The sequence below is a fragment of the Bubalus kerabau genome, chromosome 8 (assembly GCF_029407905.1).
Source record: "Bubalus kerabau isolate K-KA32 ecotype Philippines breed swamp buffalo chromosome 8, PCC_UOA_SB_1v2, whole genome shotgun sequence".
Taxonomy (NCBI): Eukaryota; Metazoa; Chordata; class Mammalia; order Artiodactyla; family Bovidae; genus Bubalus; species Bubalus kerabau.
Window position 1 is genome coordinate 106,145,191 of NC_073631.1, and position 14,173 is coordinate 106,159,363.

Sequence of the window (14,173 nt, forward strand, 5' to 3'; positions counted from 1 at the left end):
TACTCTTCTCCATATTGCTTCTACCAGTTTATATTCTCATAAACAGAGTAGGAGGGTTCACTTTTCTCCACACGCTTTCCAGCATTTTCTATTTGTAGATATTTTGATGATGGCCCTTCTAACCAGTGTGAGGTGATACCTCATTGTAGTTTTGATTTGCATGCCTCTGAAAGTGGAGAGTGAAAAAGTTGGCTTAAAGCTCAACATTCAGAAAACGAAGATCATGGCATCTGGTCCCACCACTTCATGGGAAATAGATGGGGAAACAGTGGAAACAGTGTCAGACTTTATTTTTCTGGGCTCCAAAATCACTACAGATGGTGACTGCAGCCATGAAATTAAAAGACGCTTACTCCTTGGAAGGAAAGTTATGACCAACCTAGATAGCATATTCAAAAGCAGAGACATTACTTTGCCAACAAAGGTCCGTCTAGTCAAGGCTATGGTTTTTCCTGTGGTCATGTATGGATGTGAGAGTTGGACTGTGAAGAAGGCTGAGTGCCGAAGAATTGATGCTTTTGAACTGTGGTGTTGGAGAAGACTCTTGAGAGTCCCTTGGACTGCAAGGAGATCCAACCAGTCCATTCTGAAGGAGATCAGCCCTGGGATTTCTTTGGAAGGAATGATGCTAAAGCTGAAACTCCAGTACTTTGGCCACCTCATGCGAAGAGTTGACTCATTGGAAAAGACTCTGATGCTGGGAGGGATTGGGGGCAGGAGGAGAAGGGGACGACAGAGGATGAGATGGCTGAATGGCATTGCTGACTCGATGGACGTGAGTCTCGGTGAACTCCAGGAGTTTGTGATGGACAGGGAGGCCTGGTATGCTGCAGTTCGTGGGGTCGCAAAGAGTCGGACACGACTGAGCGACTGATCTGATCTCATAATTAGTGATGTTGTGAATCTTTTCATGTGCTTCTTAGCCATCTGTATGTTTTCTTTGGAGGACTGTTTGTTTAGATCTTCTGCCCATTCTTTGATTGGGTTCTTTGGTTTTTTATTTTTTTGATACTGAGCTGCATGAGCTGTTTGTGTGTTTTAGACATTAATACTTTGTTGCTTTGTTTGCAAATATTTTCTCTCATTCTCAGGGTTGCCTTTTCATCCTGCTTGTGGTTTCCTTTGCTGTGCAAGAGCTTTTAAGTTTAATTAGGTTCCATTTATTTATTTTTGTTTTTATCTTCATTACTCTGGGAAGTAGATAAAAAAAGACCTTGCTGTGATTTATGTCAGAGAGTGTTTAGCCTATGTTTTCCTCTTAGGGATTTATAGTATCCAGTCTTACATTTAGATCTTTAACCCATTTTGAGTTTATTTTTTGTATGGTGTTAGAAAATGTTCTAATTTCATTCTTTAACATGTAGCTGTCCAGTTTTATAGTACTACTTATTAAAGATACTGTCTTTTTTCCATATTGATATATTCTTGTCACTTTTGTCACAGATTAGGTGACCATATGTGTGTGTATTTATCGCTGGAGTTTTATGGTAGTACCATACTGTTTTGATGACTGTAGTTTTGTAGTATAGTCTGAGGTCAGGAATCCTAATTGATTCAGCTCTGTTTTTCTCAATATTGCTATGGCTATTCAGGGTTTTTTGTGTTTACATAAAAATTGTAAAATCTTTTGCTCTAATTTTATGGAAAATGCTGTTGGTTACGATAGGAACTCCGTTGCATCTGTAGATTACATGTTTCTTTCTGATACTTTTGGATCTAACTAGTGGTTCAGAGTAAGTTGAATTATCAAGTCAAATATGAAGTTTTAAAACTTCAGTTCTCAGTTCAGTAGCTCATTCCTGTCTGACTCTTTGTGATCCCATGGACTGCAGCATGCCAGGCCTCCCTGTCCATCACCAACTCCCAAAGCCTGCTCAAACTCATGGCCATCGAGTCGGTGATGCCATCCAACCATCTCATCCTCTGTTGTCCCCTTTTCCTCTCACCTTCAATCATTCCCAACATCAGGGTCTTTTCCAATGAGTCAGTTCTTCATACCAGGTGGCCAAAGTATTGGGGCTTCAGCATCATTCCTTCCAATGAATATTCAGAACTGATTTCCTTTAGGATTGACTGGTTTGATCTCCTTGCTGTGCAAGGGACTCTCGAGAGTCTTCTCCAACACCACAGTTCAAAAGCATCAATTCTTCAGTGCTCAGCTTTGTTTATGGTCCAACTGTTACATCCATACATGACTACTGGAAAAATTATAGCTTTGACTAGATGGACCTTTGTTGGCAAAGTAATGTCTCTGCTTTTTAATATGCTGTTTAGGCTTGTCGTAGCTTTTCTTCCAAAGAGCAAACGTCTTTTAATTTCATGGCTGCAGTCACCATCTGCAGTGATGTTGGAGCCCAACAAAATAACGTCTGTCACTGTTCCTCTTGTTTCCTGATCTGTTTGCCATGAAGTGATGGGACTGGTACCATAATCTTCATTTTTTGAATGTTGAGTTTTAAGCCAGCCTTTTCATTCTCCTCTTTCACTTTCATCAACAGGCTCTTCCGTTCCTCTTTGCTTTATGCCATAAGGGTGGTGTCATCTGCATATCTCAGGTTACTGATATTTCTCCCAGCAATCTTGATTCCAGCTGGTGTTTCATCCATCCTGCCATTTCACATTATGTACTCTGCATGTAAGTTAAATAAGCAGGGTGACAATATACGGCCTTGACGTACTGCTTTCCCAATTTGGAACCAGTCTCTTGTTCCATATCCAGTTCTAACTGGTGCTTCTTGACCTGCGTACAGATATCTCAGGAGGCAAGTAAGGTGGTCTGGTATTCCCATCTCTTGAAGAATTTTCCACAGTTTGTCATGATCCACATAGTCAAAGGCTTTGGCAGAGTCAATAAAGCAGAAGTAGATGTTTTTCTGGAACTCTCTTGCTTTTTTGATGATCCAACGGATGGTAGCAATTTGATCTCTGGTTCCTCTGCCTTTTCTAAAACCAGCTTGAACATCTGAAAGTTCTCAGTTCACATACTGTTGAAGCCTGGCTTGGAGAATTTTGACCATTACCTTGCTAGCGTTTGAGATGAGTGCAGTTGTGCAGTAGTTTGAACATTCTTTGGCATTGCCTTTCTTTGGAATGAAAACTCACCTTTTCCAGTCCTACGACCACTGGGGAGTTTTCCAAATGACCACTGGGGAGTTTTCCAAATTTGCTTGCCTATGGAGTGCAGCACTTTCACAGCATCATCTTTTAGGACTTGAAATAGCTCAGCTGGAATTCCATCACCTCTACTACCTTTGTTCATAGTGATGCTTCCTAAGGCCCACTTGACTTTGCACTCCAGGATGTCTGGCTCTAGGTGAGTGATCACACCATCGTGATTATCTTGGTCATGAAGATCTTTTTTGTACAGTTCTTCCATGTATTCTTGCCACCTTTTCTTAATAGCTTCTGCTTCTGTTAGTTCCATACCGTTTCTGTCCTTTATTGTGCCCATCTTTGCATGAAATGTTCCCTTGATAGCGCTAATTTTCTTGAAGAGATCTCTAGTCTTTCCCATTCTATTGTTTTCCTCTATTTCTTTGCATTGATCACTTAGGAACGCTTTCATATCTCTCCTTGCTGTTCTTTGGAATTCTGCATTATGATGGGTATATCTTTTCTTTTTTCATTTGCCTTTAGCTTCTCTTTTTTTTCTCAGCTGTTTGTAAGGCCTCCTCCGACAACCATTTTGTCTTTTTGCATTTGTTTTTCTTGGGAATGGTCTCGATCACTGACTCCTCTACAATGTCATGAACCACTGTTCATGGTTCATCAGGCACTCTGAAAGTGAAAAGTGAAGTCGCTCAGTCGTGTCCGACTCTTTGCGACCCCATGGACTGTAGCCTACCAGGCTCCTCTGTCCATGAGATTTTCCAGGCAATAGTACTGGAGTGGATTGCCATTTCCTTCTCCAGCGGATCTTCCCAACCCAGGAATCGAACCTGGGTCTCCTGCATTGTAGACAGATGCTTTACCGTCTGAGCCACCTATCAGATCTAATCCCTTGAATCTATTTGTCACTTCCACTGTATAATCATAAGGGATTTTATTTAGGTCGTACCTGAATGGTCTAGTGGTTTTCCCTACTTTCTTCAATTTCAGTGTGCATTTTGCAATAAGGAGTTCACGATCTGAGCCACAGTCAGCTCCGAGTCTGACTGTATAGAGCTTCTCCATCTTTGGCTGCAAATATATAATCAATCTGATTTGGTATTGATCATCTGGTGATGTCCACGTGTAGAGTCATCTCTTGTGTTGTTGGAAGAGGGTGTTTGCTAAGATTAGTGCATTCTGTTGGCAAAACTCTTTGCCCTGCTTTGTTTTATACTCCAAGGTCAAACTTGCCTGTTACTTCAGGTATCTTTTGACTTCCTACTTTTGCATTCCAGTCCCCTATGATGAAATGGACATATTTTTTTTGGTGTTAGTCCTAGAAGGTCTGGTAGGCCATCATAGAACTGTTCAGCTTCTTCAGCATTAGTGGTTGGGGCATAGGCTTGGATTACTGTGATATTGAATGGTTTCCTTGGAAACGAACAGAGATCATTCTGTTATCTTTGAGGGTGCACCCAAGTACTGCATTTCAGACGGTTTTGTTGACTCTGAGGGCTACTGCATTTCTTCTAAGGGATTCTTGCCCACAGTAGTATATATAATGGTCATCTGAATTAAATTCGCCCATTCCAATCCATTTTAGTTCACCGATTCCTAAAATGTCAATGTTCATTCTTGCCATCTCCTGTTTGACCACTTCCAATTTATCCTGATTCATGGACCTAACATCCCAGGTTCCTATGCAGTATTGTTCTTTACAGCATCAGACTTTACTTCCATCACCAGTCACATCCACAACTGGGCATTGTTTTTGCTTTGGCTCCATCTCTTCATTCATTCTGGTGTTATTTCTCCACTCTTCTCCAGTAACATATTGGGCACCTACCGACCTGGGACTTCATCTTTCAGTGTCATATCTTTTTGCCTTTTCATCCTGTTCAGGGGGTTTTCAAGGCAAGAATACTGAAGTGGTTTGCCATTCTTTTCTCCAGTGGACCACGTTTTGTCAGAACTCTCCACCATGATCTGTTCATCTTGGGTGGCCCTACATGGCATGGGTCATAGTTTCATTGAGTTAGAGAAGGCTGTGGTCCATGTGATCAATTTGATTAGTTTTCTGTGATTGTGGTTTTCATTCTGTCTGCCCTCTGATGAATAAGGATAAGAGCCTTATGGAAGCTTCCTGATGGGGAGACTGACTGAGGGGGAAACTGGGTCTTGTTCTGATGGGTGGGGCTTTGCTCAGTAAATCTTTAATCCAATTTTCTGTTGATGGGTGGAACTGTGTTCCCTCCTTCTTGTTTGGCCTGAGGCCAAACTGTGGACCCATGCCTCCACTGGAGACTCCTGGACACTCTTAGGCAAGTCTGACTTAGTCTCTTTTGGGAACACTGCTCCTTTCTCCTGGCTACTGGTGCACACAAGGTTTTGTTTGTGCCCTCCAAGAGTCTGTTTCCCCAGTCCGGTGCAAGTTGTGTAATCAAATCCCACTGGCCTCCAAAGTCAGATTCCCTGGGGGTTCTCAGTTCCTTTGCCAGATCCCCAGTTTGGGAAATGTGTTGTGGGTCCTAGAACTTTCTTAACAGTGTGAGAATATCTTTGATATAATTGTTCTGCAGTTTGTGGGTCATCTGCTCAGCAGCTCTGTGGTGGGTATCGCTGCATGTCCTAGGTCTGCTGCAGCCAGAGCTAAGAGTATGGAAGAATCTTTGCAGATTCTTTTCAATTGCTTTTCAAGAGTTTTATTGGTATACTCTTGAAACCATTTATCACAGATTAGGACTTGAACCCATGTACTGGGACTTGAACCCAGCCAAAACCCAGTGTGGGACTCAAATCCACATGGCTGTGACTCACACTCAACCAGAACTGTGCTTGGGACTTGAACCCACATGGCTGGGACTCAGTTCAATTCAGTTGCTCAGTCGTGTCTGACTCTTTGCAATCCCATGAATCACAGCACTCCAGGCCTCCCTGTCCATCACCAACTCCTGGAGTTCACTCAGACTCAGGTCCATCGAGTCAGTAATACCATCCAGCCATCTAATCCTCTGGTGTCCCCTTCTCCTCCTGCCCTCAATCCCTCCCAGCATCAGGGTCTTTTCCAGTGAGTCAACTCTTTGCATGAGGTGGCCAAACTATTGGAATTTCAGCTTCAGCATCAGTCCTTCCAGTGAACACTCAGGACTGATCTCCTTTAGGATTGACTTGTTGGATCTCCTTGCAGTCCAAGGGACTCTCAAGAGTCTTCTCCAACACCACAGTTCAAAAGCATCAATTCTTTGGCGCTCAGCTTTCTTCACAGTCCAACTCTCACATCCATACATGACCACTGGAAGAACCATAGCTTTGACTAGACGGACCTTTGTTGGCAAAGTAGTGTCTCTGCTTTTGAATATGCTATCTAGGTTGGTCATAACTTTCCTTCCAAGGAGTAAGCATCTTTTAATTTCATGGCTGCAGTCACCATCTACAGTGATTTTGGAGCCCCAAAAAATAAAGTCTGCCACTGTTTCCACTCTTGCCCCATCTATTTCCCATGAAGTGATGGGGCCAGATGCCATGATCTTCATTTTCTGAATGTTGAGCTTTAAGCCAGCTTTTTCACTCTCCTCTTTCACTTTTCATCAAGAGGCTTTTTAGTTCCTCTTCACTTTCTGCCATAAGGGTGGTGTCATCTGCATATCTGAGGTTATTGATATTTCTCCCGGCAATCTTGATTCCAGCTTGTGCTTCTTCCAGCCCAGTGTTTCTTGTGATATACTCTGCATATAAGTTCAATAAGCAGGGTGACAATATACAGCCTTGACATACTCCTTTTCCTATTTGGAACCAGTCTGTTGTTCCATGTCCAGTTCTAACTGTTGCTTCCTGACCTGCATATAGGTTTCTCAAGAGGCAGGTCAGGTGGTCTGGTATTCCCATCTCTTTCAGAATTTTCCACAGTTTATTGTGATCCACACAGTCAAAGGCTTTGGCAGAGTCAATAAAGCAGAAGTAGATGTTTTTCTGGAACTCGCTTGCTTTTTCGATGATCCAGTGGATGTTGGCTATTTAATCTCTGGTTCCTCTGCCTTTTCTAAAACCAGCTTGAGCCTCTGGAAGTTCATGGTTCACATATTGCTGAAGCCTACAAAGAATATAATCAATCTGCTTTTGGTATTGACCATCTGGTGATGTCCATGTATAGAGTCTTCTCTTATGTTGTTGGAAGAGGGTGTTTGCTATGACCAGTACGTTCTCTTGGCAAAACTCTGTTAGCCTTTGGCCTACTTCATTTTGTACTCCAAGGTCAAACTTGCCCATTACGCCAGGTATCTCTTGACTTCCTACTTTTGCATTCCAGTCCCCTATAATGAAAAGGACATCTTTTTTGAGTGTTAGTTCTAGAAGGTCTTGTAGGTCTTCATAGAACCGTTTAACTTCATCTTCTTCAGCATTACTGATTGGTGCACAGACTTGGATTATTGTGACATTGAATGGTTTGCCTTGGAAAGGAACAGAGATCCTTCTGTTGTTTTTGAGATTGCATCCAAGTACTGCGTTTCGGACTCTTTTGTTGACCATGATGGCTACTCCATTTCCTCTCAGGGATTGCCCACAGTCATAGATATAATGGTCATCTGAGTTAAATTCACCCATTCCAGTCCATTTTAATTTACTGATTCCTATAATGTCGATGTTCACTCTTGTCATCTCCTGTTTGACCACTACCAGTTTGCCTTGATTCATGAACCTAACATTCCAGGTTCCTATTACCAACCTAGACAGCATATTAAAAAGCAGAGACAAAAAAAAAAAAGAAAAAGAAAAAAAAAAAAACAGAGACATTACTTTGCCAACAAAGGTCCGTCTAGTTAAGGCTATGGTTTTTCCAGTAGTCATGTATGGATGTGAGAGTTGGACTATAAAGAAAGCTGAGTGCAGAAAAATTGATGCTATGGTGTTGGAGAAGACTCTTGAGAGTCCATTGGACTGCAAGGAAATCCAACCAGTCCATCCTAAAGGAAATCAGTCCTGAATATTCATTGGAAGGACTGATGTTGAAGCTGAAACTCTAATACTTTGGCCACCTGATGTGAAGAACTGAGTCATTTGAAAAGACCCTGATGCTGGGAAAGATTGAAGGCATAAGGAGAAGGGGACAACAGAGGATGAGATGGTTGGATGGCATCACTGACTCAATGGACATGAGTTTGAATAAACTCTGGGAGTTGGTGATGGACAGGGAGGGCTGGCATGCTGCAGTACATGGGGTTGCAAAGAGTTGGACACAACTGAGCGACTGAACTTACTGACTAATGCAATATTGCTCTTTATAGCATCGTACTTTACTTCCATCACCAGTCACATCCTCAACTGGTTGTTGTTTTTGCTTTGGCTCCATCTCTTCATTCTTTCTGAAGTTATTTCTCCACTGATCTTCAGTAGCATATTGGGCACCTGTTGACCTGGGGAGTTCATCTTTCAGTGTCCTATCTTTTTGCCTTTTCATACTGTACATACTATTTGTACTGAGAAATCTGTATGCAGGTCAAGAAGCAATAGTTAGAAGTGGACATGGAACAACAGACTGGTTCTGAATTGGAAAAGGAGTACATCAAGGCTGTATATTGTCACTCTGCTTATTTAACTTATATGCAGAGTACATCATAAGAAATGCCAGGCTGGATGAAGCACAAGGTGGAATCAAGATTGCCAGGAGAAGTATCAATAACCTCAGATATGCAGATGAAAGCACCCTTACGGCTGAAAGCGAGGAAGAACTAAAGAGCCTCTTGATGAAAGTGAAAGAGGAGAGTGAGAAAGCTGGCTTAAAACTCAACATTCAGAAAATGAAGATCGTGGTATCTGGTCCCATCACTTCATGGCAAATAGATGGGGAAACAATGGGAACAGTGACAGACTATTTTTTTGGGCTCCAAAGTCACTGTAGATGGTGATTGTCAGCCATGAAATTAAAAGACGTTTGCTTCTTGGAAGAAAAGCTGTGACAAACCTAAATAGCATATTAAAAAGCAGAGACATTACTTTGATGACAAAGGTCCATCTAGTCAAACTGTAGATTTTCCAGTGGTCATGTATGGATGTGAGAGTTGGACCATAAACAAAGCTGAGCACTGAAGAACGGGTGCTTTGAACTGTGGTGTTGGAGTAGACTCTTGAGAATTCCTTGGACTGCAAGGAGATCAAACCAGTCAATTCTAAAGGAAATCACTCTTGAATATTCATTGGAAGGACTGATGCTGAAGCTGAAGATTCAACACTTTGGCCACCTGGTGTGAAGAACGGACTCATTTGAAAAGACCGTTATGCTGGGAAAGATTGAAGGTGGGAGGAAAGGGAGACGACAGAGGATGAGATGGTTGGATGGCATCACTGACTCAGTGGATATGAGTTTGAGCAAACTCCAGGAGAAAGTGAAAAACAGAGAAACCTGGTGTGTTGCAGTCCATAGGGTCACAAAGAGTTGGACACAACTTAGCAACTGAACAACAACAGCAACATCGAAGCAAAATTTAATGATAGCATGCTGTACAAGGCCATGGAAGTGTGTAGTGTGTTTGGGAAAGAAGTTTGTCAAAAGGAATTAAATATTTAAGAGGTTTGCTGTTTAGGAGTCAGTATACATCTAGGCATTCTGAGATGACAGGCAAAGGTCAGGGAAAGATCATCCTCTTGGGTGAAACATGATCAAATTAGCAGAAAATGAATGAAAGTAGTCAGCTTTGGAATGTATTGAGGAAACTTGAAAAATAACCAGTTTGGATCAGTCATCGGTGTCTATCCTCAAGAATAGAAGCTTTTGAACTGTGGTGTTGGAGAAGACTCTTGAGAGTCCCTTGGACTGCAAGGAGATCCAACCAGTCCATTCTGAAGGAGATCAGCCCTAGGATTTCTTTGGAAGGAATGATGCTGAAGCTGAAACTCCAGTACTTTGGCCACCTCATGTGAAAAGACTCTGATGCTGGGAGGGATTGAGGGCAGGAGGAGAAGGGGACGCCAGAGGATGAGATGGCTGGATGGCATCACTGACTCAATGGACTTGAGTTTGAGTGAACTCCGGGAGTTTGTGATGGACAGGGAGGCCTGGCGTGCTGCGATTCATGGGGTCGCAAAGAGTCGGACACAACTGAGCGACTGAACTGAACTGAAAATCTTAAAAGATGTGAGCAACTACTTTATCTCACACCAAAATGACACTCTCGCTGGTGATGGTATTGTAATGGTTTTATTCAATGAAAAGCATACAGTGGAGTCATAGTTATGGGGGGTAGGTTTTTTTTAACATTAATATGCAATACAAACAAAGCATTTACTCAGAATTACCTTACAAAATTACCTAAGAAGGAAATATTTTATGTTTGAGACATTTCTCAGTAAGTTTGTCATAATTGTGTTTTGTTTTTTTTTTTATGTGAACACTGGAAGAGATCACCATTTCTTCATGTGGAAATAGATGAAGTAATTTGCTTTCATTTAAGAGCCATGTTGCAGAAAACTCAGCCATCTTTCACCGGTGGAGGAAATGGTGAAATGAACTGTGCATTGAGAGACACATGCACTGTGGAAGTATAAACCATAGGAGAGTTAGGTCTGCCATATTACAGCCTCTACAGGGCTCATTCTCACTCAGTGGTGGCATGTGGGCAGGCAGTACCCTTAGCACTGATGGTTTTCTCTCTGCTTTCTGAGCCTTCTTTTCCCGACTCCTGCTTCACAGCAGGTTTGACCTGGTTTTTCTCACTAGTGACTTAACTATAGTTACCAAAACTAGGAAATTGGCATTGGCACAGTACAGTTAACTAGACTACAGACTTTACTCAGATTTCACCAGTTTCTCCATGCATTCATTTTTTGTTTTCTTGTATGTCTATGTGTATAATTAACTCTAGGACATTAAAAATACTTTTAAGAATAGTTTGGATTTACAGAAAAGTTGAAAAGAAAATACAAAGAATTTTCATGTAGTTTTCACCCACTGTCCCCTATAACATCTTATGATTATATAGCAGACTTGTTACAACTAACAAACCAACTTTGGTACATTACTATTAATCGATACTGCAGTTTATTCAAGATTTGCTTATTTCCCCCTAATGTCCTTTTTTAGTGCCCGCACGCCAGGCAGGAGAGCAGATCACATTTCGTTTTTCTGTCTCTCTAAGCTTGTCTAGACTATGACAGTTTTTCAGATTTTTCTTGTTTTTTATAATCTTGACCACTTTGAGGAATACTTGTAAGAATTCCTCAAATACTGGTTGCTTGTAAGAATGTCCCTCAGTTGAGTTTGGTGTTTTTCTTGTGGTTCCGTTTGTCATGATGTTTATCTCACGGTTAACCGATAACTGAGGTGACAGGCTTTTGAGAGGAAGACTGCAAAGTTTCAGTGCCATTGGTGTCGCATTGTGTCAAGAGTAACGCTGTATCAGTATGACTTACTCTATTGGTGTCGACCTTGATCATGTGGCTGAGTAACGTTAGCCAGGTTTTTCACTGCAGACTTACTTTGGAAGCGAGTCTCTAAGTACAGCGTTCGTTCAAGATGTGAGGGGATTTAAATTCAACCTCCTGAGGGGTATTTACAGAAGTCATTTGCAGATTCTTCTGACAGGTATTTTATAATTTAATGGAAACAACATGAGTACTGATTCAGTCTAACATATCTGTTCTTCACAGGGTGGGAAGCCTCGTAAACACCGGAGGGATCGGCTACAAGATTTAATCGATATAGGCTTTGGCTATGATGAGACAGATCCGTTTATTGATAACTCAGAGGCTGTGAGTAATTTGTCTTTAATATAATAGCACTTCTTTGTTTATTTGGGTAGTGGAATTCAAAGTTAAAGTAAATGTTTCCGCACGTGTTTTTACTAATTCCCTTTTGATGTATGTCTAAATCATTTACAGTTTGGGTAATTCCCTGGCATTCCACTGCTTAGCACGCAGTGCTTTCTTGGTCAGAGCCTGGGTTCGATCCTTGGTTGGGAAACTAAAAACCCAAAAGTGATTGGCATGGTGTAGCCAAAGAAAAAAGTAAGTTTCCAGTTTTATGTGCTTATAAGTAATTGAGCCATCAGTAGTATACATTTCTCTTTGTGTACTTGAGTATGCATGTAATATAATTATAGTTAAAATTATATGTATAGGTTAAGTTTCTAGTAGTGGGATTTATTGATCAGAGAGTATTTCCATCTTGAGTTTTTAATCGATGTTCCCAAGGGCAGGTGTGTTTTGAAACACCTTCCAGATCAGAACCATGAAATTTTGAAGACTGGGGCTGCTGGGTTGTAGTTAATCTGGCAAATACCTTGAAATTGTGCTTCATGGTTTTATTGCTGCCGATCCTTACTACAGTGGTGATAGTTGAATGCTGTCCTTCATCACAGTCTGTTTTGACGAAGCCCTACAGCTTTCCCCCTGGAATCTTCTTTCTCTTATAAAGGAAGAGGAATTCAGGAGAGCATTTCACGACTACAACAGTGCATTGGTCACATAGCAAATAAATAAAGGCATGCCATGTTTAGGGGTTGGTAAGTTGTATGTTCTTACATTCTTCTCAGTGTGCTGGAATAATCTAATCCCTGCATTAAGATACCCCCTGCACTGTGTAGTGACTGCTTAGAATATACAGAAAGTGACAGTAAGGTGGCTGTTGGACTACCTACAAATTCATACCTCTTTTTCCTGTTGCTACAGTGCTTGGTTGTTTAGCGGATGACAAGGCGTGTAGTGGTAGGGAAGTGATAGGAAGGACTTCCAGCACGAGGCGTACATACCCTGTCATACTCCTGTTGTTACTTTGGTTTCCTGACATAAACTGGTTTGCAAGCCTACTCTGTAGGAGTAAAATGTTGACAGTGTCCTTTGGAGTTGAGAGGACTTTCTGTTATCAAAAAGGTTGTCAGCCTTTTTGTAGGTTTGGGCATGGAATGGTCTCAAAGAGTGTTGACCTTGATTTGACACTGAAGTCAAAAGTCCTAGATTCTAGACTCAACTTGTTTTCTAATTCACTATGGACCAGCAGCAAGTCTTTTATTTTAGCATCACCCAGTTTTCTCTGTTACGACTGACTTGCCCAGCAGAATTATGTACTCTGAGACTCAAGATAATGACATGCTGCAAAGCCTGCGTAGGTGCTCAGTCGCTTCATTTGTGTCCAGCTTGTTGCGATCCCATGGACCGTGTAGCCCATCACGTTCCCCTGTCCATAGGATTTCATAGGCAAGAATACTGGAGGGGTTTGCCGTTTCCTTCTCCAGGGGATTTTCCCAACCCAGGGATCGAACTCATCTCTCCTACTGCTCCTGCAGGTGGATTCTTTACCAGTGTGCCACCAGAGAGGCCCATCGAAAAGCATAAAGCAAGTATAAAGCAATGGTACTGATGTTAACACTCTATGTAAAGTAGATTTTCAATTCTAAATAACCCAAGAGGAAACTCAGCCATGGCCATATATAAATGAATATTGCATGTACTCAGGCTTACATAAATAGCATTTAAAATTTTTTTTAATTAATTTTTTTATTGAAGGATAATTGCTTTACCGAATTTTGTTGTTTTCTGTCAAACCTCAACATGAATCAGCAATAGGAATACATATATCCCCTCCCTTTTGAACTTCCCTCCCATGTCCCTCCCCATCCCCGCCCCCAGTTGATACAGAGCCCTTATTTGAGTTTAATTAGTAAACCTAATTTTTTTAGAGCAGTTTGAGGTTCACAGGAAAATTGAATGGAAGGTGCAGAAATTGCCCATATACTCCTTGCCCTCACAACATGCACTGCTTCCCCCATTATCAGTGTTCCCCCACCAGAGTGGTATACTAGTCACAGGGGGAAAATCTGCATCAACACATCACCCAGAGTCCACAGTTGACCTCAGATTCACTCTTGGTGTTGTACGTTCTATGGATTTTGACAAATGTATAATGACATGTATCCACTGTTATACTGTCATACAAGATAGTTTCACTGCCCTAAAAAAAAAATCCTCTACCTATTCATCCCTCCCTAACACCTGCAACCACTAATCTTTTTATTGTCTTCATAGTTTTGCCTCTTCTCCAGCGTCATACAGTTAGAATCATATGGTATGTAGCCTTTCATAAAGAGCATTTTTA

At 41.5% G+C, this 14,173-nt stretch overlaps 1 protein-coding gene across 6 annotated transcripts in view; it reads left to right on the forward strand.

The window, feature by feature from the left end:
* Nucleotides 1-14,173, forward strand: part of UBN2 (ubinuclein 2) — a 79,428-nt gene that overhangs the window by 20,236 nt on the left and 45,019 nt on the right. For 4 of the 6 annotated variants that reach the window (XM_055591060.1, XM_055591061.1, XM_055591059.1 and 1 more), the window contains exon 3: nucleotides 11,731-11,832. The exons of the other annotated variants lie outside the window; for them this stretch is intronic. In XM_055591060.1, the coding sequence (XP_055447035.1) occupies nucleotides 11,731-11,832 (102 nt within the window). The remainder of the gene's footprint in view (nucleotides 1-11,730; nucleotides 11,833-14,173) is intronic. 6 annotated transcript variants of the gene reach the window in all.